A 27521-nucleotide genomic window follows, 5' to 3' on the forward strand; every position below is an offset into this window, starting at 1 on the left:
TTCAGGGGAAACGATTTTTGTATACTTTTTGGGGACCAGTGACACTAATACAGTGATCAGTGCTAAAAAAAATGCACTGTTACTGTACTAATGACACTGGCAGGGAAGGGGTGATGAAAGGGTCAAATGTGTTCCCTGGGAGTGCTTTCTAACTGTGTGGGGGAAGGGCTTTCTGAATGAACACAGAGACCTGTGTTCCTAAATAGGATTGTTGGATGTGTTGATTGCTGACAGAACAATGGTCTGCTGTGTTTACAGTAGGGCAGACCGCCCTACTTTCTCCACGGGGAGCGATCGGGGGTGCCCAGGGGACATTGCGGCCGTGGGACCCGCTGATTGGCTCCCCCTGTGGCCTCGCACTTAGCAGAAACACAAGATCTCCATCTTTCCCTCTGACAGAACGGAGGTCTGCCTTGTTTATGTAGACAGACCAGCGTTCTGCCTCTCCTGAGAACGATTGCTGGGTCCCGGCGGACATCGGGTTCGCTGGGCCTGCTGATTGGCTCCCGCTCACCGTAGGTGCCGGTCACCGGCGGCGTGCATGCGCGCACTAGACCTGTGATTTCGCACTGAAGGGCCACCCCGTCGCAGTATATCTGTGTGTGTGTGGGGCAGTCCACAGTTTTTTCTTGCAAATTTGCATTCAGCAAATGGCTACACAAATATCATGCAAGTAAAAAATTGCAACAACCTCCATTTTATTCTCTAGGGCCTCTGATTTCAGAGAATATACAATGTTTGGGGGTTCTGACCTATTTTGCAGGAAACAATGCTGAATATAACATGCATGAGAGGAATGTCAGGCAGTGACCCAGCCTGGCTTCCATGCTCTCAGATCTCATACTTCCGGGTACACTGAGCCAGGATCAGGAGAACGCGTCACAACTCATGCGCCTGCGCAGTTTGTGTTGGGGGTCACACCGGAAGTGGATTGCTGACTTCCGGGCCGGTTGCGGAAGCTGAGAGAGGAGAGGAGAAAGAGAGTGGTGTACCAGGATATCAGGACTAGGAGAAAAGCGGAGGAATCGGCGGTGAGGATATTCCATTCTCTGGGTACGGTGACTGACGAGGAGGAGGCCTGGACACCAAAACGAAGGTCGGCGGCCTCGGCCTGGATTCACGCCCTGAGCCTGCGCCCTCCACTGCGGCCACCACCATGGCCAAGAACTACGACACCATGGAGTTCCCGTACTGCGACGATGTGTCCAAGTATGAGCGACTGGCTAAGATCGGCCAGGGAACCTTCGGGTAAGAGAGAGGAGGAGGAGAGACTGGAGATCGGGGGGCTGGGAGAGGGAAGGCCAGGGACAGAGATGGGGGGGTGGCAAGCCAGGGACGAAGATCAGGGGGGGGGGATGCAGGAGTGGAAGATCGGGGGGGCTGTGGGCAGCCAGGGATGGGGGGGGGGGTGGGTAGCCAGGGACGAAGATCACGGGGGGGGGGCTGTGGGAAGCCAGGGATGGAGATGGGGGGGCTGTGGGGATGCAGGAGTGGAAGATCGGGGGGATGTGGGCAGCCAGGGACGGAGATCGGGGGGGGGGGCTGTGGATAGCCAGGGACGGAGATCGGGGGGGGGGGCTGTGGATAGCCAGGGACGGAGATCGGGGGGGGCTGTGGATAGCCAGGGACGGAGATCGGGGGGGGGGGGGGGGCTGTGGACAGCCAGGGACGGAGATGGGGGGGGGGGCTGTGGACAGCCAGGGACGGAGATGGGGTGGGGGGCTGTGGGCAGCCAGGGACGGAGATGGGGTGGGGGGCTGTGGGCAGCCAGGGACGGAGATGGGGTGGGGGGCTGTGGGCAGCCAGGGACGGAGATGGGGTGGGGGGCTGTGGGCAGCCAGGGACGGAGATGGGGTGGGGGCTGTGGGCAGCCAGGGACGGAGATCGGAGGGGGGGGCTGTGGGCAGCCAGGGACGGAGATGGGGTGGGGGGCTGTGGGCAGCCAGGGACGGAGATGGGGTGGGGGGCTGTGGGCAGCCAGGGACGGAGATGGGGTGGGGGGCTGTGGGCAGCCAGGGACGGAGATGGGGTGGGGGGCTGTGGGCAGCCAGGGACGGAGATCGGAGGGGGGGGCTGTGGGCAGCCAGGGACGGAGATGGAGGGGGGGGCTGTGGGCAGCCAGGGACGGAGATGGGGTGGGGGGCTGTGGGCAGCCAGGGACGGAGATGGGGTGGGGGGCTGTGGGCAGCCAGGGACGGAGATCGGAGGGGGGGGCTGTGGGCAGCCAGGGACGGAGATGGAGGGGGGGGCTGTGGGCAGCCAGGGACGGAGATGGAGGGGGGGGGCTGTGGGCAGCCAGGGACGGAGATGGGGGGGGGGGCTGTGGGCAGCTAGGGACGGAGTTGGGGGGGGCTGTGGGCAGCCAGGGACGGAGATGGGGTGGGGGGCTGTGGGCAGCCAGGGACGGAGATCGGAGGGGGGGGCTGTGGGCAGCCAGGGACGGAGATGGGGTGGGGGGCTGTGGGCAGCCAGGGACGGAGATGGGGTGGGGGGCTGTGGGCAGCCAGGGACGGAGATCGGAGGGGGGGGCTGTGGGCAGCCAGGGACGGAGATGGAGGGGGGGGGCTGTGGGCAGCCAGGGACGGAGATGGGTGGGGGGGGGGGTGTGGGCAGCCAGGGACGGAGTTGGGGGGGGCTGTGGGCAGCCAGGGACAGAGATGGGGGTGCTGTGGGCAGGCAGGGACGGAGATGGGGGGGGGCTGTGGGCAGGCAGGGACGGAGATGGGGGGGGGGGCTGTGGGCAGGCAGGGACGGAGATGGGGGGGGGGGGCTGTGGGCAGGCAGGGACGGAGATGGGGGGGGGGGGGCTGTGGGCAGGCAGGGACGGAGATGGGGGGGGGCTGTGGGCAGCCAGGGACGGAGATCGGAGGGGGGGGCTGTGGGCAGCCAGGGACGGAGATGGGGTGGGGGGCTGTGGGCAGCCAGGGACGGAGATGGGGTGGGGGGCTGTGGGCAGCCAGGGACGGAGATGGGGTGGGGGGCTGTGGGCAGCCAGGGACGGAGATCGGAGGGGGGGGCTGTGGGCAGCCAGGGACGGAGATGGGGTGGGGGGCTGTGGGCAGCCAGGGACGGAGATGGGGTGGGGGGCTGTGGGCAGCCAGGGACGGAGATCGGAGGGGGGGGCTGTGGGCAGCCAGGGACGGAGATGGAGGGGGGGGCTGTGGGCAGCCAGGGACGGAGATGGAGGGGGGGGGCTGTGGGCAGCCAGGGACGGAGATGGGGGGGGGGGCTGTGGGCAGCTAGGGACGGAGTTGGGGGGGGCTGTGGGCAGCCAGGGACGGAGATGGGGTGGGGGGCTGTGGGCAGCCAGGGACGGAGATCGGAGGGGGGGGCTGTGGGCAGCCAGGGACGGAGATGGGGTGGGGGGCTGTGGGCAGCCAGGGACGGAGATGGGGTGGGGGGCTGTGGGCAGCCAGGGACGGAGATGGGGTGGGGGGCTGTGGGCAGCCAGGGACGGAGATCGGAGGGGGGGGCTGTGGGCAGCCAGGGACGGAGATGGAGGGGGGGGCTGTGGGCAGCCAGGGACGGAGATGGGGGGGGGGGGCTGTGGGCAGCCAGGGACGGAGATGGGTGGGGGGGGTGTGGGCAGCCAGGGACGGAGTTGGGGGGGGCTGTGGGCAGCCAGGGACAGAGATGGGGGTGCTGTGGGCAGGCAGGGACGGAGATGGGGGGGGGCTGTGGGCAGGCAGGGACGGAGATGGGGGGGGGGGCTGTGGGCAGGCAGGGACGGAGATGGGGGGGGGGGGGGCTGTGGGCAGGCAGGGACGGAGATGGGGGGGGGGGGCTGTGGGCAGCCAGGGACTGAGATCGGGGGGGGGGGGGCTGTGGCAGAGGGGGGTGGAGACCAGGGGAGCCAGGGATGGAGGTGGTCAGGAATTGATATTGGGAGCTGGGGGAGCCAAATCTGTTCATTCTCCTGAATATTCCTGTGGGGATTTGATCTTCTCAGCCCGGGGGAACGTTTTTCTTCCCAGGGATTGATTATTGAATCCATTGATCATGATGATGACTTATAATACATTGATAGATGATGATAGGTGTGTTTGGGTACATTATATTTCTAGAGATGTACCTAATATACAGTCACTTTGGAGGTGATTTGTTTTTTCCAGAGTACCAGTCTGTATATCCCCCTTCAGTACCAGACTATTTTTAGTGTGGAGATAGTTTGACTGACAATTAGTCATACAGTACGGCACACAGATGATGATTATATAATTTTTCGAGGCAGAGCTTTATAAACATTCTACCAACTAGCCCAGACAATAACGTTGCATGGAAAGTGTAACTATGGGTACAGTGAAAATATATGATGATGTCGGTCAGTAGCATTACACACAGAGCTCCATCCAGTTCCATGGTTTATGATGTGGTGATCCTGCCAGGTGATCTGTTATTTCTCCACTTCCGGGGGTGCTGACACCAGTTCCTTTTCATGCATATGACCTACAAGCACTATTTAAAGAAAATATGTTGAATATTAAAACCCTGTTGTTTCTCCACATTACCAGCCTCAACACAGCTCTGTAACATTCTTAGGTCCCCGATCATCCTATGGTCAGGGGGCAAAACTGTCAGCTTCAGTTTCAGGCTCCCCGGTGAGATGGGAGTGCCCATAACCACCTGTAACAGTAATCCAGTGGCTAATTTGCCACTGGGTGGCTTTTACTTTGGCGTTGCCAGCTGAAAAAAAAGATACCAGGGTCATAGCTGCAGCCATGGCCCCTTTATAACCACTCAAACTCAAGGACATACAGGGACATCCTTGGGTGGGGAGTGATTAGGGCAGGACTTGACAAATTTGCTTGAAGCCAGCTAAAAAAGTTAGGAGCCAGGTTTTTTTTTTTTGTGCATGCCAAATGACCGGCTTCTGTCGGACCGGCTGCCCGGCATTTGACCCGTGTGTACTTTGTTTACTTCTTCTGAGAGATATTAAAGGAACGCTCCAACCACCATGACCACTTCATGGAACCGCATGGTACGGTGTAGGAACGGTTCGATACGGTACGGCTGCGCTTTTCCACTACATGGAACCGAACGGTAAGGCTCTCTAATGTCACTTTTCCACTGCAAGTACCGGCTCTACTCGGCCCTGCTTGGCCCGGTTTGCTTTTCCACTGCTGGTACCGCATGGTACGGTGTTGGAACGGTTCGGTACGGTTTGGTATGGTTTGCTTTTCCACTAAAGTAGTACTAAAGTTAAGTGGGTGGGATAACGATTCTCTGACCAATCAGTGGCTAGTAGTGACTGCATGCAAAGGATTGTGGGATATGGTACCAGTATGGTACCTCTTGGAACCACAATCGAGGTGGTACTGTTTTTGAGAGCCGTACCGTTCGGTTCCATGCAGTGGAAAAGCGCCACCATACCGAAGCGTTCCTATACCATACCATGCGCTACCAGCAGTGGAAAAGCACAAAAGCGAGCCGAACCGTTCGGTTCCATGCAGTGGAAAAGCGCCATACAACAGTACCACCTTGATTGTGGTTCCAAGAGGTACCATACCGGTACCATATCCCAAAATCCTTTGCATGCAGTCACTACTAGCCACTGATTGGTCAGAGAATCGTTGTTATCCCACCCACTTACTTTAGTACTACTTTAGTGGAAAAGCAAACCATACCAAACTGTACCGAACCGTTCCAACACCGTACCTATGCGCTTTTCCACTGCATGGAACCGAATGGTACGGCTCTCAAAAACAGTACCACCTCGATTGTGGTTCCAACAGGTACCATATCCCACAATCCTTTGCATGCAGTCACTACTAGCCACTGATTGGTCAGAGAATCCCACCCACCCCGTTGTTATCCCACCCACTTAACTTTAGTACTACTTTAGTGGAAAAGCAAACCATACCGTACCGTACCAACACCGTACCATGCGGTACCAGCAGTGGAAAAGCAAACCGGGCCAAGCAGGACCGAGTAGAGCCGAGCCGGTACTTGCAGTGGAAAAGTGCCATAACTGCTGGCAAGTACTGCTGGCGGGAAATATTGGAGGAAGCATGTAGAGCCAATGCTTCCTGTATCTCTCCTCTCACAGGCGGAGTGAATTTGATATCCGGAGGACGGAGTCGGAACTATACAGGAAGCATCAGCTCCATTCTGTCACATTGTCACAGACAGCCGGGATATCACGCGGCACTTGTGGGTGTCAGGGAGCCGCAGCCCGCGTGCGGGAGACTCCCGCACCTTGCAGGAGATTTGGGATGTCTGACGACAAGACATCTGCCACGCTGTAACCCAGGTGCCAGGCCGCTAATTCTAGTCACGCCAGGCCGCTAATTCTAACCCCTAAATAACAAACAAGTGTCACTTGCAGTCAATGTGGTCTGCCAGAAAAAAAAAAATCCAGGGCTCCGCCAAACCCCAGGCGCCAGGCCGCAAATTCTAGTCGCCAATGCGCCCTGGTGCCTGGGGTTTGGCGGAGCCCTGGATTTAGTTTTTTTTTTTCCTGCCATACCACATTGACTGCAAGTGACATTTGTTTGTTATTTAGGGGGCTCAGCGTGGCCATCCCATAGTGTGAGAGAGGAAAGTTTCCAGCATCTTTCTTTTTGTAATTTACATCAGGGGGTACATTTTTTTTTTTTTTTTCTTTGGTTAAGTTTCACAATCAAACATCTTATTGTCTCAATTTTCCAGTGTCGGTGATATAAACACTTCAAGTACCATCTTTATATGCAATTGCATCTTCCTAACCATGATGATTTCCAGATAATTAACATCTTCTTCTTTTTCTTTACAGAGAAGTGTTTAAGGCTAAGCACCGTCAGACAGGGAAGAAGGTGGCTTTGAAAAAAGTATTGATGGAAAATGAGAAAGAAGGAGTAAGTACCGCCACCACCTCCTCCTCTAAACTATCGTGACCTAAGACATACTGTACATTACATACTGTGTGTTAAGGTTCATTTACCTGTATATCAGCCCCAACAGTTATCTTCTCTTGTATATAAAAATATATATTTTGCACTCGCCTAAAAAATGTATATATGGATGTGAAGTTGCTCATAAAAATCAAAACATTTAACTTTAAAAAATATATAAAACAAAATAAGAGCGCAACCAAAAAAAGTTAGATATAAATGCTAAATGTTCAATAAATTATTAAATCTATATATACAGTGGCGGCTGGGTCTCTATCAGTCGGGGGGGTGGCAGATGGAACTGCCCCCCATATCACTCCAGCCTGCACCACTACATCTTCCCCCCCCCCCCCGCCTGCCTGCCAGTTTACTTACCTTGTTCCTCCGGAATGATGACAGGCGGCGGCTTCCCCCTCGGGCTCCGCGGCCATCTCCTCCCCCCTTCTTAGCCAATATTCATTCGCTATTGTCACACAACTGGGTGGGCTCAGGGCGCAGTGCTCTGTGCCCCCCCCCCCCAGCCCACCCTTCTCTTGAAGCCTATTGGAGCCTCTGGCTCTAATCGGGTGCTTAAAAAAAAAAAAACCCCATTGGAATCCATGGGTCCAGCACCCTGCGTGTAGAATAGGGGGCCGGATGCATGGATAGGGGGGGGGCTATGCCCCTGCGCCCCCAAAGGATGGTCCGCCACTGTGTGTGTGTGTATATATGTGTGTGTATGCATGTGTAATATATATATATATAATGTTAGGGATCAACCGATTATCGGGGGCTGTTATGCACTTTCCCTGCTATATCGGAATCGGCCCCTGAGGTGACCGATATTGCTGATATTCCAGGAAAGTTCTTGTACCGGAGTGATGCCTGCAGCTAGAGGCATCACCCCGGTACCGGCGTCCATAGCGGACGGTCGGCTGCCTCTAATGGCAACTGATGCGACTGAGAAGCCGCTCGGCTGTCATTACAAGGAGCAGGAAGGGACATCCACCGGGCATTGTACCTCATCAGGGCGGCCGCCGAAGAGAAGACCTGATCAAAGCCCCATTCGGCTCTGATCGGGTCTCCATGTAAAATCCTCGAAGTGAAGTCATGACATCACTTCCGGGTGCTCGTTGCCAGATTTTTAAAAAAAAACAGCATTCAAAACAGCCAAACTTGGCTGTTTTGAATGCTTTTAAGTGCAGAGGAGGCGTTTGGGGGGTCTTTTAGACCCCCAGATCCCTCCACAACAGTACCTGTGACAAATAAAAAATATATATATATTTTTTTTTAATTTAAGTAGGTTTGCAAATGACAACTGGAAAGAAGTAAGACCACTACTTGCAAATGTCACTCCACAAAATCTTGTGTGTTGTCAGCCCACAACAGGAAGTTGAGGTACTTTTGTGTACTTGGAGGTTCCATGGAGAGATAAATCATTGTAAAATGTGCAAGTATTGCAAAGATGTACAGCATATGAGTTTTTTTTTTTTCCCCCCCCCCAACATACATTCATTTATTTTGTTTTATTTCTCCCTCTCTTTAGTTCCCAATCACAGCTCTACGTGAGATAAAAATTCTTCAGCTGCTGAAACATGAAAATGTCGTAAATCTGATTGAGATTTGCAGAACCAAAGGTACAGCAGGTTTAGTATTTTGACTTCATTCAGACCAGTGTTCAGATTTCAGTTGGTCATACACTTTATATGGATGAATCAAACAGATTCCTCCATACACTCCAAATAGCGTGGATGGATCAATCCCCACTGCGGCTGTTGTATTCTGACTTTTGGCTTCAGCACCTGTCCGAATACCCAAAGAATGCCTGCATCTGATTGGATGGAGACACTGTTAGTCCATCAATTTTCCATCTGGCTGCTTTGACGAAAGTTGATTGTTCAAAAGACTCTTGTGGACCCAAGTGGTGTTGACAGGGGCATCCATGATTAGAATTTTGGCCAGTTCAACATGAATCTGCTAAATTTGAGCTGTGTATGGCATCCTTTCATAGAAGTTATCTGCAGGCGTCGCCTCCATTAGTGATTGACTAATATAATTTTTCTAGTGTCGATACCAATATTTTGGTCATCGGCAGTGTTGGGGTAGTTACTCAAAAAATGTAACTAGTTACTAGTTACTTCTGTAAATTGTAATGAGATTACTTTACTAGTTACTGCATTTGAAAAGTAACTTCACTACTTATTACTTTACTTTCCTCTTTCTTAATTGACCGTGTAGAAGAAGATACATGACACTCTTTCTGCATAGAGTTTATTGTATAAACACAGGCTTTGGGAAACATGAGAACAAAACCTGAAAAAACAGAATAAAACAAAGTGCAACAAAAAGTGATAAACTTCATCCCTCTCTATTCTTCCAAATAACGATTGTATCGCACGGCTTGGGTAAAGCAGGAAAGCGCGTTCCTATAGCCTAATAAAGTAGTGTAGTTACTTCCTATAGCCTAGTAAAGTAGTGTAGTTACCAATATTAGTATTGTAACTAGTTACTTTACTTAGTTACCAAAAAAAGTAATTTAGTTACTGTAATTAGTTACTTTGTAACTAGTTACCCCCAACACTGGTCATCGGATATCGGTATCGGCCGATATTTTCGGACATTTAAAATGTTTTTTTTTTTTTTTTGTTTTTTTTACAGGTACTCTGGTGGAGGGATCTGGGGCTCTAAAAGACCCCAAATCCCTCCTCCTGCACTTAAAAGCATTAAAAACGCCAAGTTTGACTGTTTTGAATGCTCGCATTTTTTTAAATTTGCTGTCGAGTACCCAGAAGTGATGTAATTTTTACATGGAGACCCGATCAGAGCCGAATGCAGCTTTGATCGGGTCTTCTATTCGGCGGCCGTGCAGGTAGGATGCCAAGGTCTCCCGGTGGGACGGGAGACCCGGGCGAGCCATGGGAAGGGGACGTCCCCTCCCGCTCCTTGTAATGACAGCCGTGCGGCTTCTCAGTAGCATGGGTTGTCATTACAAGACAGCCGATCCTCGGCTATGGACGCCGGTATCGGGGTGATGCCTCTAGCTGCAGGCATCACTCCGGTACAGCACTTTCCAAAATATCGGCAATATCGGTAACCTCCCCCCGGTGTTGCCGATAATCGGTGGATCCCTAAACTCCATCATATATACATGTTTAAGATTTATGATGGAAGTGATACATGTAGATAATGTTGGGTCTATTAGAGGGCTTTCTTGGTTCCTTTTATCATAACCTAAAATCTCTTTATACAGTGGTTATGTAGAAGTCCTGACTATATACAGGTATATTCTTAACTGTTCACAGATTTGACAGGTTCCCACTTCCGCTCGGGCTGCCTAGGCAGATCAGGCGGAAGTTCTCCTCTGCCCCTCCCTCCCTGCAATCTTCTGGGACACGTCACGCGTCCCAGAAGATTGCCCGGCCATTCACAACGCGCAGTGCGTCCCCAGCTGTGAAGCTGCAAGCTGTCACAGCCAGGTGCCCACACTAGAGATGCCGGCGCTCCCGAGAGGAGAGGGAGAGGAGTGAGGCTTCGGGCGGCCACATCACTTTTTGTAGCTGCTGACTTTTAATAAACACAAAAATGAGTGGAACTCTGCTGCTTTAAAGTGGGACTCCAACCAATTTCTTTTCTTTTAGAAATAGTAGGAACTTGTTTGGGCTTTTGAGTTTAAATTGTGTCCTTATAAGGGGAGTGGGGGGGGGGGTGTCCTTTTCTTCTGTCTTGGTGATCAGGACAGGAAGTGGGAAATCTTCCATTGAAGATGCAGCAAAAAACATTTCTTTATGTCTGCTCATTAAGCTAGAAAATATACCTGTTGATCCTGCCTGAAATCTTGTAAGCTGATAACTTTCAGTTTACTCTGTGCTGGTTATCAGTGTTCTCAGCTCTCTCTGGACTACAGAGCACTTCCCTTCTGTGTGGAACCAGTGAGAACGGGAGGTGTTTTGTACTTATAACATACTTCCTGTGCTGGGGTGACAACACTGCTCTTCCATGGATACAGTACATTGAGCAAGCGTTATCACCCTTGGAAAGGAAATGCATTACTGGCAGGATCACCAGGTGAATATTAGGGAAGAGGGGCCAGAAAATGTATCCAGCCACCACGTCTAAGTACTGGCAAACTGTAAGATATTACGTTCCCTTTTTAGTGTAGATACATGTTGTCACTAGCCTGGAACAATGAGCTATCATATCAGCCAGGCAGCTTCCATGACCGGTACACCTTATGGTGTACTTGTCAGTTTCACTCAGTGGTGTTGCTATTCTTATAGGCCTTGTATATTTCTAAGAGATTCTTAAGACAAACGTTCTTATTTAGCACAGTCCTGGTGGGACTTAAGAACTCTGGTGCTGGGATCTACCAAGTCCTTGATAGGCACGACTGTTTGTATATTTCAGTTTTTACATCGTTTTATGCTTTAATCCCTAACTTTTTCACAAATATTTTGCTCCTGTTATTTCTTTCACAGCAAATCAGTTCAACCGCTGCAAAGGAAGCATCTTCCTGGTATTTGACTTCTGTGAACATGATCTAGCTGGACTTCTTAGCAATACGCATGTCAAATTCACGCTTTCTGAGATAAAGAAAGTCATGCAAATGCTCCTCAATGGTCTCTACTACATTCACAGGAATAAGGTAAGCGAACGCTCCTGACTTTTTTTTTTTCTTGGTTCTTTTTCCCCATTTATCCTCAAACATAAATGTCCCTAGGGCTTGTCCCAGTAGGCTTTTGTTTGTGTCAGATGAGTTTTGTATTCCCATACAAGTCTAAGGATGCCAACCTGAAGGGGGTCATATGTACCTGTAAGTGAGCTCTCAATGATCCCAGAAGCATCTCAAACTGATGTAATTGACACAAGCCCAGAGCTCATCAATGCAGGCCTTTACTCTGTGCCATTATCAAAGAGCTGGGCATGGTAAAGTGAGTAAATGGTCATCTGCATGATCTGAGTGGATTATGCTGCTACCTGCAGGAGTAGTCTAGGCAGTAGATTAGTACAAAGCTTTTAACATATCCAGACCCACGGGGCTGTCCCTCCCCTCCAGGCATAACCCTCACTGCTACAGCCCAGCACATCAGTTTGTTTCTGCCTAGAGGAGGAGTAGACCTAGGTTCTGCTGGGACTCCGATCTCCGTTTTTTATTCTTTTCAGAATATTTTATTTTTTATTTCTCTTTACTCACTTGCTAGCTAGTTTCAGGGAAGAATTTTCCTGGTGATCTATAAGCAACAATGCCGGCTGGGGCTTCGCACTGGATAATCTAGATCCTTATGGTCCCCCCAGTCTGGCCTACGAGTGTGAGCAGGTTATAGTCCCGACCTAGGCCTAGCCACAACGGTGCCCCTTTTCCGGATGGGGACGAGCCTGCGAGCGGATGCCTTGCTGGGACGCAACGACCTGGAATGCCCTGAGCCGCAGCATACCCCTCGGCTGGCAGCACCCCCACTTCGGGTGGGAGGAGGTCTGCCCGGAGCGGAGCCCATCCGGTCCATGGTATGGTGAGTACATGTGCCCCCCTTGCCTTGGGGATGAGGGCCCTCTCCTGGGGATAATGGGAATTGTGCCTCCCAAAAGATCCCCCTGGCCTGCCCAGTGTCCGGTCTGTGTGTCCTACCCTCCCCCCTTCCCTGTCCCTGTGGTGGCTGTTTGTCTGGAGCACCTGGCACCCTTATGGGGGGGACATAGTACCTTGGGCTTGCTGGTCCCTGTTGTGGTTGCTGAGGCCTTCATGTGTCCGTCCCTGGTCGCATGGCTCGCCATGGGCTCCGTCATTTTAAGTGTGGACAATGTGAATTTTTCCCTGTAGACTTGTATGAGGCAGCCATTTTCCCTGAGCTTCCTTGCAGTGGCAGAGGAGCACTTTCAGTTTTGTGGCATTACGCTTTTCGTCTCGCCTTGGCTCCCAGAGTTTTTTCCAAAGTCCTAGACCCTGTGCTGTTGTTGCGTCGATGTGGTATCTCCATTGTGGGATATCTCGGCGATCTCCTGTTGTTTGGTTGAGCTCCATGTTGCCCAGTTGGCTAGGTTTAGCCTCTTGGAGTTGACGTTACTGTCTGGTTGTGTTTTTTGCCACCCCTCATGCCTATACTGCTTTGGGACGTCCCACTCAGCTCATGAAGATGAGGCTGCGTCTGTCGACGGACAATAGAGAAAATAAGATTGTTGTAAGATCTTACCTTAAAATCTTTTTCTCTGATGTCCATCGACAGACGCAGCACCCGACCCTCTGATTGGGGGTGGTTCTTTTGTCTTCACTGTCTTCACTGCTTGCAACTAAACTGATGTGCTGGGCTGTGGCAGTGGGGGTTATTCCAGGAGGGACAGCCCCGTGGCCATGGATATGTTAAAAGCTTTGTACTAACCTACTGCCTAGACTACTCCTGCAGGGGGCAGCATAACCCACTCAGCTCATGAAGATGAGGCTGCATCTGTCGATGGACATCGGAGAAAAATATTTTTACGGTAAGATCTTACAAAAATCTTATTTTTTTGTATTTAAAAGATGGGTATTGCCCAAGTTTTTTTGGCTATACTACTGTTCTGGGTCACAGGAGTGCATTTTTTTCTGCACTCCTGTGACCCAGATTCAGCAGGCTAAAGCCCGCTTTTGGCTGGTGTCACAGAGCCATCCAGGCTCTGCAGGGATCCCAGCAAAACTCTTAGGGTCTGACTGGCAGCTGGCTCAGGCTATTGGCATGCCGCTGAGAGTTTGACCCAGCCGCTCCCGCCCCCTCCCCAGCTCTGCGCTCTAGTGAGCACTGGAGGGGCAGAGCATCAATCTCCACTCTCTGCTCTTGGATAACTGAGAACTGGAACGATCAGTGTTCATGTAAAGTCGATAGGGAACAGCTGCTGCAGACCAATGCTGCAGCATGGAGGTAAACAGTTGTGTTTTTTTCATATTATCCCCACACTGTTCCTTTAAAGGGGAACACAAACTAAAACCTGTGTCAAATTTTATATAAAAAAAAAAAAAAAAAAAAGGGAAACCAGGGATCTCTGATGTCTTTTTGAGTTTTATAAAGCACCTCCTTTTTTGTGTACTGGATTTTGCATTTGGTGATAATTGTTCTTTCTTTCTCGTCAGATCCTGCACAGAGACATGAAGGCAGCAAATGTGCTGATCACTAGAGATGGAGTTTTGAAGTTGGCTGATTTTGGATTGGCTCGGGCCTTCAGCCTTGCCAAAAACAGCCAGCCAAATAGATACACCAATCGCGTGGTCACACTCTGGTATCGCCCCCCTGAACTACTTCTAGGTAAGGTTGTTGCTTAGGATTACAGTAACCGAATACGTGTTTGTCACTGCTTTTTGATTGTCAGTGATTTTGTTTTGTATTAAAGATGGGTGTACTTTAAAACCGAGTGCATTTATCCCTTTTGCCCCTTTCAGCTAAGCTGACCTAACCTACCCTCTACCTCCACAGATACATCCCTGCCTTGATCCAAGGGCTGCAGTTTCACTCTGTTTATATTGATCAGTGGAAGTTTTCACTGTCCTGGGCATCACTGTGCATTAGTGCCCCCTAGACTTCTGTAGGGTCTATGGAGCTGTAATGTGCAGGCACTGACAGGACAGTGAAGATTTTTTGCACTAGGTGTAAAAACAGCTGAATTGTGTCCTTCAGATAGATGTAAGCATGCGTCTGTTGAACGGAAGGGTGAGCTAATTTAGGTCAGGGGAAGTGTGAAAATGAAATTTTGTTTTGATGTTTTTTGTTTTAATGTCGCATGAAGGCATTCAGATAATGTGGAGGACAGGAAAAACTCCCTATCAACAGGGGGATCTTCTTAACGTGCATTTGTGCAAACCTAAACTAACTTTATTGATAGTGTGCATAATACAGTATCTGCAGACCACAGATATTACTAGTATTGTGCATCTGTCCCCCTACTGCCATGGGAGGCCTTAAATGACTTATGCACAGTTGTACTCTACAGAACTATGACCGTCACCCACCGTCATGGCCTCCATAATTTTTTTCGCTTTCAATACATATTTATTGAAAAGTTTTAAAGACTACAACGTGCGACCCACAATCAGGTAAACAGTACAGCTAGAAGCTTGATATCAATAGCTTACAAGTCATAGGAAGCCATTGGCAGCAAGCACGCTCAGAAAAATGTCACAGTATTGTGACATCATCTATTCACGACGCCAGAGTTTTACCGCTCTCCAAGGCTCGGTTTCGTCTGGTTTGCCTTCCAAGCCTCGTTCCCACTCCTGCTTCATCCACTGCTATTGCCGGCATAACGGTGAAGAGGGGATACTGCTTCTGATGGCGGCGTCCACAGGATGACGTACACCCCCACCCTGGAACATCCAGGAGGGTGCCTACCAACCAATTGTAATCAACCGATGCGAGTGTTTATTACATCTTAATGAATGTACTAAAGTCTACACTTAAAGGCGCCTCTTCTCTTTTTTTATTCCCAGCCTTGTTGGAACATTTGGCTTATTGGTTCATCTGATGGCAGCCCTATATGTTGGACTTTTTCATCATACATAGACTAATATGGACTTTTTCTATACTGTGCGGCTGATGCGCCTGATTTATGTTTCTTACATCAAATGGAGAAACCATAGCAAGTAACAAAAGAATACATTAATCATACTACAACAGAAAAACCATGTGGATAACAGGAAAGAAGTTCACGTGCCTAAACCAGGGAAACACGCGCTAGTGAATAAGATGTCAGTATATGGAGTTCACTTTGGAAAAAACATTCCTATGGAAGAGACCTGATAAACAGAAGGAAAGAAGATTGGGGTGGGCGGGGAGAAGTGAAAAAGGACATCAAGAGCACCCCAACTGGAAACTTGGGGTCTCGGTGCTCGTAGCCTCCATCATACTATATGATCCCCTCCCAATTGGTAGAATTATTGGATGTGGAATATACTGAAAACCTTTTCCTATTGTTTACTTAAACCTGTTTGCATAAAATTCAAACATTTTGTTGTTGGAATCGTGACAGTACATTCTAACATCATATTTTTTTCTTTTTTTTTAGGAGAGCGTGATTACGGTCCTCCGATAGACTTATGGGGTGCTGGATGTATAATGGCGGAAATGTGGACCCGGAGTCCCATCATGCAAGGGAACACTGAACAGCACCAGCTAACTCTGATAAGCCAACTGTGTGGTTCCATCACCCCTGAGGTGAGTACAGTGGCTACTTGGGGACAATTTTTTTAATGGACTACCTTACTTAGATGGTACTCCTAACTTAGGCAGTTGTAACATTTTAAGACAATAGGCTCAATTCAACTCAAGTATAAGCAAGGATCCTAAAGTGATTCTAAAGGCTTAAGGTTTTTTTGTCTTCATGCGTTCTCTGCATTAAGGTAAAAACCTTCTGTGACCATGGTCCCCACAGCTTCCTTGTGGGGATCCTGAGCCTGATCTTGTTCCAGCGCTGTGCCTGAGTGCAGCGTCTCTCTCCACTCACTCTTTCCTCACAGGACAGGGACGAAGGGGCAGGGCCAAGACACGCTGTCTATGGATGCAGGCAGTGCGGCTCGGAATTCAGCCTGCATGAGTGCTCCCATAGGAAGTGGCTTCCTATAAGGTCATCTGCCAAAGAGAAGGCGTGCCGTTGGGGGGACCCCAGAAGAGGAGGATCAGGGCTGAAATAAATTGCCCTAAGGCACACACTCAAGCGCTCAAAAAATGTCACAATTTAAAAGTCCAGTATGTGAAAGCATGAAGTAGCAATCAATAGATGGTAGGTGATAAGCATCTTTCAAAGGGAACACTTTCTAAAATAAATTGCTATGCAGTAGAAGCTAAATAAAGAATACCAATGAAGGCATAACTAATGATCCACAGCTTCAGTTAATTCCGATTAGGGAAAGATCCATGGAAGGGTGCACACAAACAGCCAGAGTACTGGATCAATAAATGTCTGTTTAATAAAATATCATTGGAAGACTTGTAGAACAGTATCACACAGTGAACAGTATCCCACTTTAGAGGTGAAAATTCTGAAACTAAATAGCAGACACAAACCAGTGACCGCTGAGCTGGATGGTGGTATGCCACACCGCTGTGAATCAAGAAGCTGTCAGCATGTACACTGAGCCCTCTGTCCCACTCAGTGGGAAACTGGGAGGGCTGGGTAGCATTGGAGTAGGACTCGCAGGGACTGAGAACAGCAAGAGGAGTGGGGGATCCACTCAACAGCACTGTGAGATGTAGGACCGCTAGGCCAGGAGATGAAATACCAGACCACCAGTGGTACAGACCGCTGTCAGCTTGTGAGGCTACACTCTGATCTGTTGGAAAAGACCAAAGTCAGTGGATTGAGTGGGCTGACGAACATGTTTCAGGGACCCGCCCCTTTGTCAACTTCATGACAATTTAGAAATTTTTATTGATCCAGCGCCCTGGCTATTTGAGGCCTGCTCTTTGCAACACAAATACACAGAGCAGGTATGTATGACCTGTTTATTATTGAGAAAAAAAAGAAATAAGGTTTAGAATTAATTTAATTTCTGCCTTGTGACTAAAATGTTTAAATCTCATTGGACTGAAAGTAATCTACTTCTATGGAAATAAGAATTTTTATCCTAGCGTTAGTGTAGTATGAAGTGTCCAATGCAGTACCCCAGGGGAATGCCAAATTGAATAAATAAGTACTATTTCTGGGATGCTGGGGTATCTGTGTGTTGTGGAAATTAATCGTGTTTGGAACATAGAAATTCTCTTAGGTGCGCTGAAAAACACACTTGTGGATATTATTACGCACCAAGCGCCATTAATCCCTTGCACTGAAAAGTACAATGTATAGCTCTTTTGTATAAGGTTATCCCAGCGCGCTAGGCGACAAAGAAAGAGACAGACGCTCGCTGTAGTCAATTGGTTGCCAAATGAAGTATCTCTGCTTTTTAGAGCAGTGCTCAGGTTTATTTATAGCCAGAACAAAAGGGGGTTACAGGGAAGTGGCTTCAAGACCATCAATCACAGACATGTATATATTCAAAAATACAATAGGAAGGGGAGTGCATGTTCATGAACGAGCGGAGCCGCGTGCCTGAGTTTCCCGTCGTTGGGTGCACGAGTGACCATGCACTACTACTTCAATGAAACCCACGTGTAAAACAAAATGCCCGCCAAACATTATGCAGTGGAACTAGCGTGTATCTCATGAACTTTGCCCCGCTAATACATATGCATGCACTTCCATCATAACCTGTTAGAGTGGATCCTATATAGTATAGTTCATAAAGATCTATATTTGATAGTGACCATGCTATTGTTCCAGTGAATGAGACTTCACTATATCTGCAAAAGATAATAGCAGCAGTATTTCAATCACATGGATCAAATATGACAGATGCCAGCCATTAATCCTGGTAAAGGGCAGATATTATCAAGACGATAAGAGTTCCACATCACAAACATATCTCCGCAGTGAATACCGGGACCCCGGTTGGCTGATATACATTTGTGCGGTGGAGCTCTCCTTGCACTGCCATAGATCCGGACCGGCACCGCCGATAGGGATGATCAGGCTACAAGTAGCGTGCAGTCTCCATTTAATGGAAGGTTTCCACATCTACAGGTCTTTCCTCAATGCCAGTTAAAGCAATATTCGCTGTGCATAGCGATTACCGGTAAACTGACACTGGGAGACATAATGGCAATTTAACTAAAAATACATCCTAAAGAAATGTCCACATTAATGTTAATAAAATTTCCACGACACTGTGCCTTTTCCTGAATTCTCTAGCACCTCTTCCAATATTTATGTTTTTTATACTCCCTGATGGGGTAAGTGCTTTTACTTTTTTTGGCCCTACAGGTTCACTTTAAAAGCAAACTAATCTAACAGAAATTCACTGGCTTGTGTTGACCGACCTTGTCATTTTGAAAGCGCCAGTTCCCTTGTGTGTCATGCTGATCCAATGACTGCATTACTTTCAGACACACTGAGCTTTACCGATCAGGGTTATGAATTCATTCTCTGCGTGTTTTTTCATGGGTTAGTGACTTGAGAATTATTGGCTTCAGAGACAGGAAGGTCAGCAATGGTGGCCTCTGTATTTATCTCCGTAGAAGGATCTCTAGAAGGTGTGCGCATTTTCTAAAATAACGTAGTGCAGTGACCTGTGATCCCATCACCCCTGTATTATGTCTAAGAATCTTAGGGACCTATTTATAATGGAGAGTGGATATTGCTATCTACTATACTCCGTAAGGTTACTGTACTTGGTGGCCTGTGTTTTATGACCTATTCATGTGCTGCCTGCAATGTCCCACTGAGTTCTCTTTGCAGAGAGCTCTGCTATTGAAGCAGAGCCCCCTCCCATATTAAAGTGATAATAAAGTCTTGTGTTTTTTTGTTAAAAATAAACATGTTATACTTGCATGCTCTGTGCAGTTGGTTTTGCACAGAGCAGCCCAGATCCCCCTCTTCTCGGGTCCCTCGCAGGCTCTCCTGGTCCCTCCCTCCTGCTGAGTGCCCCCAAAGCAAGCAGCTTGCTATGGGGGCCCCCTAGCCAAGCCACAGCACAGCAGTATCCATTCAGACACGGAGCCATGGACCGCCCCCGCCCCCACTCTCCTCATTGGATCCCTGAGTTTGACAGCAGCTGGAGCCAATGGCACTTCGTTGCTGTCTCAGTCAATGAAGAGGGAGAGTCCTGGACAGCCGAGTCTCTCTTGCAACATCGCTGGATAGAGATGGGCTCAGGTAAGTATTAGGGTGGCTGGGGGAGCTGCTGCACACAGAAGGTTTTTATCTTTAAAAAAAAAATCTGTTTTTTTTTTTAAACACAACAAAGTATGTGTTGAGCAAGTATAAGTACATTGTTGAAACCCTCAAAAGTTCATATCTCTGATATGGCAAATATACATCTACAATCTATAAAGAAGAGTGACAACGATTGTATAAATGGTACGCCGCCTTCCAGTCACCACAATAACAAAAGAATTAGGCAATTCAAAAATAAGAATGCAGCATTGACATGTCCTGATGGCATCAGCACTTTGTAATCAATATGAGGGTAGGCATGTTGATACAATACTATGAGACTTGTGGAGATGAAGGTTTCTTATCTTATGCATTAAGATTAAAAAACCTTCTAACTTTACAACTCCTTTATGGAACAGCCAGTAGTGGAATGGTAGTAGTAGTGGCATCAGAGTAAAACTTCTGCTTTTAGAACCATTTTAATATTCATTTTAACCCCCCCCCTAGCGGTATTCCCGAGTGTGACTCGGGGTTCATTTTCAGTACCAAAAGCGGTAACCCTGAGCCACACTCGGGATTACCCAGCAATGTTAATCCCCTTCCCTGCGCTCCCCCACCATCCTCCAGCCTTCCTCCCGCTGTCCTCTTGCTCTGTGCTTGGCAGATGCCGGCACTTGCCCTCCAGTTCCCTTTCCTGCGAGCATTGCTACGCAGGGGGGGGGGGTGGAACCGTCGGCAAATTCAAAAATGTAAATACACCAAATGACATGATACAAAGTTGTTATCCTACCGGATTTAGACTGTATCATGCCATTTCACCACACCTGGTGACTTTTCCAGTGCCCTGCCTGTGCATTTCCAGTTCTTTGTGCCTGGAAAATAGAGAACGACCATGGCGTCCAAAAAGGGTTTTTTTTGTGCTAAAGCGCTTTTAGACGAACTGGAAAACAGCGAAACAGAGTTACTTGAAGAAGTGAGCGATAGCGATTTGTGGGAAAATTCGTCATCAGGTACAGAAAGTGGCGACAGCGACGATTCTGATGTCTCTTTGGGAAGTATAGCAAATGATTCTTCAGAATTTCCAACAGCGCTATGTGCAAGAAAGACACATCAGAATCGTCGCTGTCGTCACTTTCCGTACCTGATGACCAATTTTCCCACGAATCGCTGTCGCTCAGTTCTTCAAGTAACTCCGTGTCGCTGTTTTCCAGCTCATCTAAAAGTGTTTAAGCGCAAAAAGAATGCTTTTTGGACTCCATGGTTTTTCTCTATTTTCCAGGCACAAAGAACTGGAAAAGCACAGGCAGGGCACTGGAAAAGTCACCAGGTGAAATCCTGTGGTGAAATGGCATGATGCAGTGTAATCTGTTAGGATCACAGCTTTGTATCATCTCATTTAGTGTATTTACATTTTTGAAATTGCCGCCGGTTCCACCCCCCTGCGTCACAACACTCGCAGGGAAGGGAACTGGAAGACAGGTGCCGGCATCGGCCGAGCACAGAGCGGTAGGACGGCGGGGGAGGACGGCGGAGGATCGCAGGGGAAGGCGAGTTAAAACAGATTTCCATGCAAAACAATGTACCGCTTTTAGCACAGAAATCCTGACATATTCAGACCGCCAGGGATGATAAGGATCTGCCAGTAGTGGAATGGTAGTAGTAGTAGTGGCATCAGAGTAAATCTTCTGCTTTTAGAACCACTTTAATATTCATTTTAATAGTGTTAGGACTCTGAATCCACCAACACTCTACTTTGTAAATGTGCTCCGATTTGTTTTTTTTTCTTTATTACAAACGGTCATGAGGGCATGCTTCTGCATTTTTGAAGGTACCCTAAGAGCCGGTTCACACTGAGGCGATCCGACTTCGAGGGGTGACCTGTGAAGTTTCGGTGCACAGCGTGCACCGTGACTTCGGCGCGACTTGCAGGGACTTCACATAATGGAAGTCTATGCAAGTCGCTCCGAGGTCGCCCCGAAGTAGTACAGGACCCTTTTTCTAAGTTGGAGCGACTTGTGTCGCTCCTATTAGAACGAGTCCTGTACTACTCAATGGCGAGCGACCGACCGCGACTTGTCAGGCTGACAAGTCGCCTGACAAGTCGCGCTAGTCTGAATGGGGTCTTAGTGTCTGCATGAAGTTTAGTAACTGTACTGAAATGACTGGTATTAATATATGATGCATGGGAATCTTTGATATTTTTGCTCCTGGATGTTCTGTTTAGAAAGACGGATGGTCCCGTGTCCATATCTTGGACCTGTAGCAAGAAATGAAGCCCAACTCAGATAGTTGTCCTGTTTCCATAGCTTGTGAATAAAAGCCTTCTTCATATTTCCTTTTCATTGTTAGGTGTGGCCAAATGTGGACAAGTATGAACTTTATCAGAAACTGGAACTGCCGAAAGGCCAAAAAAGGAAGGTTAAGGAAAGACTGAAGGCTTATGTAAAGGATGCCTATGCCCTCGATCTTATCGACAAGCTACTTGTCCTGGATCCAGCACAGAGAATTGACAGCGACGATGCCCTTAACCATGACTTCTTCTGGTCTGACCCAATGCCTTCTGACCTCAAGAACATGCTTTCAACTCACAACCAGTCCATGTTTGAATACCTCGCTCCTCCCAGGCGACGAGGAGGTCACATGCCTCAGCAACCAGCCAATCAGGGCAGGAACCCTGCAACTAACCAGTCTGAATTTGATCGAGTCTTCTAAGGCTGCAGTGCTCAGTAATGATGTACTTGTGTCCCAACTGTGAAGTCGAATAAATGCCAAGTCTTCGACAAAACAAACCAGATCAGAAATATTACAGGATGGTCACTGGATGTAGCTAATTTGCCAATGACTTGTAGTAAAGAGGAGCACACACTCCTCTGTAAGATCTGAGCATGTTGCTTGAAAGAAGATCGCCAGGTTTGAATTTAGAAACTGGTACTTAGATGTGTACTGTGCTTTACACACTACGTTCTTGAGAGAATATAAGCAATTTGTTTATTATAGAAACCCCTTCTTGTCCTGGAATTGCAGATCTGTACCCAGGAACACGTCCTTAGCAGGATACAAACCTCCAATTTGGAAGACCATTTGCCTTATTTTTATTTGGAGTTTGAGATTTGAGTTAAACCATCTATTCTACGGGATCATCTTCACTTAGAACTGAAACCCTTCTCTCTCTCTCTCTCTCTGTACTTGTTAAACCCCAAAAAAACTATAATAGTACAAGAAGTCCTAGCCAGGATACCACAGTACAAGGAAGGTTAATTTCTGTTTTTTTTTTTTTTTATTTTTTTTTATAATTTTCATATTTTATATATAGTGATTATTAGATTAGCCACAAATGGAGCTCCTCCATTTACTATCCCTCTCTTAAAGGGTTAGTTCATCTTTATTACTAATCAATCAATCTCCACATTGGTTACAAACACAGAAAATGGCAATCATAATGCACAACGTTAAAAACGTGCTTACCCCCTGTTCCAGATGTCCAAACTCTGGTCCTCCAGCTATTCAGGAACTACAATTCCCATCATGCCTAGCTATGTCTCTGAATGTCAGAGATTTACAATGCCTCATGGGAATTGTAGTTCCTGAACAGCTGGAGCGCCATAGTTTGGACACCCCTGTAAAAAAAAAAGCCTCTTTTCAAAAAAATGTGCTTCAGAAGTGCATTTTTTGATTTGTACATGGTCTGAGTTTGCACACGCATTGAATTGTGGGACATGTAGTTCAACCACGTTCTGCCCAGTGTATGCATAATTGTGCTGAATGGCAAGTGATTAGAACAGGATCCTAGCTGCAGCCGTGATCCTGGTATTGTTTTTACAGCCAGTGGGCTTTCAAGTACAAGTGATCTGAGCGTCTTTACAGCCGCCTGATCACTTTGACTGTGCTCTGCCACTCCTGTGCTCTCCTGTTTTACCAGGGAGCCTGGGACCACTGTAAGCTTGTTGGGTTGGCTGACACCAGAGAAGATGGAAAGGAACATCCATTTCCCAATCTCCTCTATGATTAATTCTGCCAGAAGGGAAAAGGATGTCATCACCTCTGGTTTCAGTGCTCTTTCCCCGGCTGTTAGTGTTTGATCAGATGCTTTCAAAGTGCAGGGGAGTTATCAGGGGTCTAATAGACCCTTAAAGCGGTTGTAAACGCAAAAAAAAAAAAAACCTGCAAGACAAAGGCATAATGAGCTAGTATTCATCGCATACTAGCTCATTATGTATTACTTACATTAGAACGAAGCCCCGACACGGACCCCCGGACATCGCTGCGGGTGCTGCCATGATCCCTCGGCGTCTCTTCTGGGTTCGGCTGCTACGGCGCTGTGATTGGCCGGAGCCGCGATGATGTCACTCCCGCGCATGCTCGTGGGAGGGATTTTCCGGCAAGCTCCTGGCAAGGGAAGCTGAAGGTCCGCTGGACCTTCAGAGCGCATGCGCCGCTCTCGTGAGCGGCTGCATGCACTGCAAATATCTCCTAAACAGTGCTCCTTTAGGAGATATTAATTGTACCTTCAGGTAAGCCTTATTATAGGCTTACCTGTGGGTAAAAGTAAAAAAAAGCGGCATACTACCGCTTTAATGTCTCTATAAAGAGTACTTGTCACCATTCAAAGCTATCACAATGGGTATTGCTCAGGTGGCCGCCATTTTACAGGCGTGCACAATTTTAAATCTTGATGTGTTTGGTATCTATTTACTTACCACAATATCTGCTTTATTTTACAGAAAATTGGGTATAAAATTTAGTGCACACGAACGTGTATTTTTTTGCAGAAAATATGCATTTGATGGCTACACAAGTATTACCTGTTACCTAAAAAAAAAAAAAAAAAAAAAAAAAAAAAAAAAAATTCAGCTACCATTTTATTCCCCTGGGCTTTTGCTTTCAGAAAATGTATGTTTGGGGGTTCTAAGCATTTTTTTTTATCAACCAATGCTGATTTTACCATGTATAGGAAAAATGTCAAAATTGCCCTGGACAGTAAGCAGTTAATCATTGGGCACTGGAGTTCATTGCCCAGTGATGGTACTACACTACTTGTCCCACAATTCAGTGCAAGGGCCCAACAACCCAATTGGAAGAGGCAGTATTTTTTTTTTTTTTTTTTTTTATAGTCCATCTCTCATAGTTTAATTTTAGGGCAGTGTACATTGGCTGCAAGTTTTATGACCGGGCATGGCTGGCCTACAGGTAGGAGTTTTTAAAGGTGGAAGATTTTTGTGGACAGCACAATGTTTTATCATCTATTGCAGGCATCACTAAATGGCAGACCGCGGTCCGGATCTGGACCCAGTTAATGTCTCATCTGGACCCCTGCGGTCCCACCGTTTAGAGTCGTTCTGCCCACGGCCATCACCACTGCCAGTCTCACAGAGCCAACAGCTGGAGGCAGGACAGCTATAGACAGAGGGCGCGGGCTATCCAAGTTAACAAGCAGGTGATTGGTTGTGAGGATACAGGGCGGTCATTGCACAAACATGCGATTCGGACCTCTGCTGGAAGAATATTTTACTGACTGGACCTTTGTAAATTTTAATTCAATACCCCTGCTCTATTGGATAAATAAAATGCACTATACGTTTTATTGTAAAGATGAACTAATCCTTGTACTTATCACTTAAAGGCAAGATCTTCCTATTATATTAGGTCCCTCATATCTATTTGCCATATGATGGCAGGAAAAAAAATCTACCTACCTTGCACCTCCCATTAAAGATCCTTCTGATGAGATACTGGAAATGCAGAGGATCCCAAATCTTGCTCACGATGCTCTGTAATAGAAGAGGCCTGTCTCACGAATTTTGGGATACTCAGTGTTTGCAGGATCTTGTCAGAAGGTATGGCAAGTATATTTTCCAGTGTTTTTGTGGAGATTTCATATAAGGGAGGGAAACCTGATGTAATAGATCAGTGATGGTGAACCTTGGCACCCCAGATGTTTTGGAACTATATTTCCCATGATGCTCATACACTCTGCAGTGTAGTTGAGCATCATGGGAAATGTAGTTCCGAAACACCTGGGGTGCCAAGGTTCGCCATCACTGTAATAGATCAACAGCTACACAGGTGGTGCATTGTTTTTAATGACTCCGAGGTTGGGTTACTAAAGAGAGAGAGCGAGAAAGCTGGTCTCTGTTACATGTTTATGTGAAAAAAAAAAAAGATTGAAAAATGATGCTTTTCTGTTAAATATATTTTTGATATTGAAAACAAAATCTGATTCTTCTTTTTGTGGCTGTATTTCTGCTTTTAGATTAATAGGTGGTTGATATTTTAAACCGCTACCCTAGGCCAGAAGTAATGAGCGGGCTCATAGTTTGCACCTAAAGGCCCGTACACACGATATGAAAATCCGACTAGCGATCTGCCGATTTTCGGATTGTTAGTATGGTGCTTTCGACAGCCGTTTACGAATTTTCGGACGACAAAAACTGGATGTGCAGGCGATAAATTTTTTATCGTGCATCAACACAGCGTCCGATTTTCGTTTTACTTAGTACAGTTTTCGTCTGAAAAAAATCTTAAGAGCAAGACTAGGCATGCTCAGAGAAGAAAGAACACATAAAAAGCAATCCAACACATGACATCACTTCTGAAGTTGAATTTTCCTATGAAAGTAACCTCTTCACTTTCAACATGAGACTAGCATGCAACAAATAACGGACGACAGATCGTTCGATAATCTGATCGTGTACACGGGGCTTTATGGGCCTTTCACTTGGGCTTTCTGATCAGGTCTGCCTGTCGGTTTTTCAGGCGGACCTGATCGGACCCTCCATTTGCCACATGTCTGCTGACACCCGCCGCTATCCGATCTGATCCTGTCTGCTAAATTTAGATGGGTGGTGACCCTATTTTCCATCCATCTGGAGAATCCGATCTGGAAAAAAAGGTGGTCTGTTTAAACCCGATTTCACTATAGGGGAGAGCAGGACTCTGTCCATCCGTCCCTGCTCTGCACAGTGAGTGGAGACTGACATGTCACCCGTCTGCTCAGTGGGGATCATCAGAACTATCCCCCGCTGAGCAAAGCCGGGTCCACCGGTGTGAAAGGACCCTTAAATGTGTGTGCATATATATGTGTGTGTATGTATGTATGTGTGTGTGATATATATATATATATATATATATATATATATATATATATATATATATATATATATATATATATAAAATGTGTGTGTATGTATATGTGTGTGTGTGTATGTATGTATGTGTGTGTGTGTGTGTGTGTGTGTGTGTGTGTATATATATATATATATATATATATATATATATATATATATATATATATATATATAGATATATATATAATATATTCCCACACTTCCAAGCCTGGGGCACGCGCGCGTGCGCCCTGCGGCTCGCTTCCACTGTGATTGTGCACAGCGGTTGCTGATCAGCATGTACCGCGGGCTCTGTGCGCTGGTACCTGCCGATCGTCCGTTACACAGGCAGAATGGCAATCTGTCTTATTTACATAGTAAGCAGTGAAGGCATGGATCCTGTGTTCCTACCAAGCAGGGACATGGATCCATGCCTTCCCCTAGTAAAAGCACCTCCCCCCACAGTAAGAACACACTGGCTAGGCACACAGTTAACCCTTTGTTCACCCCTGATGTTAACCCCTTCCCAGCCACTGCCATTAGTACATTGACAGCGCATATTTTTAGCACTGATCACTGTATTAGTGTCACTGGTCCGCACAAAAGTGTCAGTGTCTGATTTTTCCACTGCAATATCGCAGTCCCGCTATAAGTCGCTGATCGCTGCCATTAATCGTCTAAAAAAAAGAAAATTCCATGAATATATCCCATAGTTTGTAGACGCTTTTTTTTTTTTTTTACCAAAAATATGTAGCAGAATACATATTGGCCTAAATTAATGAAGAAATTTGATTTTTTCTTTCGTTCATTGACGGACACAGCTCCTGTCTTTCTTGACCATTGGGTTACACTGCCCCCTACAGGA

At 47.6% G+C, this 27521-nt stretch overlaps 1 protein-coding gene across 1 annotated transcript; it reads left to right on the forward strand.

Moving 5' to 3' along the window:
* The first annotated feature begins 1079 nt into the window (after positions 1–1079).
* CDK9 (cyclin dependent kinase 9) lies at positions 1080–22585 on the forward strand. Its single transcript, XM_082264568.1, has 7 exons — positions 1080–1248; positions 6752–6833; positions 8395–8485; positions 11324–11490; positions 13945–14116; positions 15870–16018; positions 21903–22585. Exons 1-7 carry the CDS (start codon positions 1157–1159, stop codon positions 22263–22265), a joined length of 1116 nt encoding a protein of 371 aa, XP_082120694.1. The 5' UTR covers positions 1080–1156; the 3' UTR covers positions 22266–22585.
* Positions 22586–27521: the final 4936 nt, after the last annotated feature.

This window comes from Pelophylax lessonae (assembly GCF_965119305.1).
Source record: "Pelophylax lessonae genome assembly, chromosome: 7".
NCBI classification, from domain to species: domain Eukaryota; kingdom Metazoa; phylum Chordata; class Amphibia; order Anura; family Ranidae; genus Pelophylax; species Pelophylax lessonae.

Bases quoted from the DNA above. Each gene is read 5' to 3' on its own strand.
- CDK9 (XM_082264568.1), top strand. From the start codon at position 1,157: ATGGCCAAGAACTACGACACCATGGAGTTCCCGTACTGCGACGATGTG. The intron at 8,486-11,323 runs GTACAGCAGGTT...TTTCTTTCACAG, and splicing joins TGAGATTTGCAGAACCAAAG to CAAATCAGTTCAACCGCTGC. The intron at 14,117-15,869 runs GTAAGGTTGTTG...CTTTTTTTTTAG, and splicing joins CCCCCCTGAACTACTTCTAG to GAGAGCGTGATTACGGTCCT.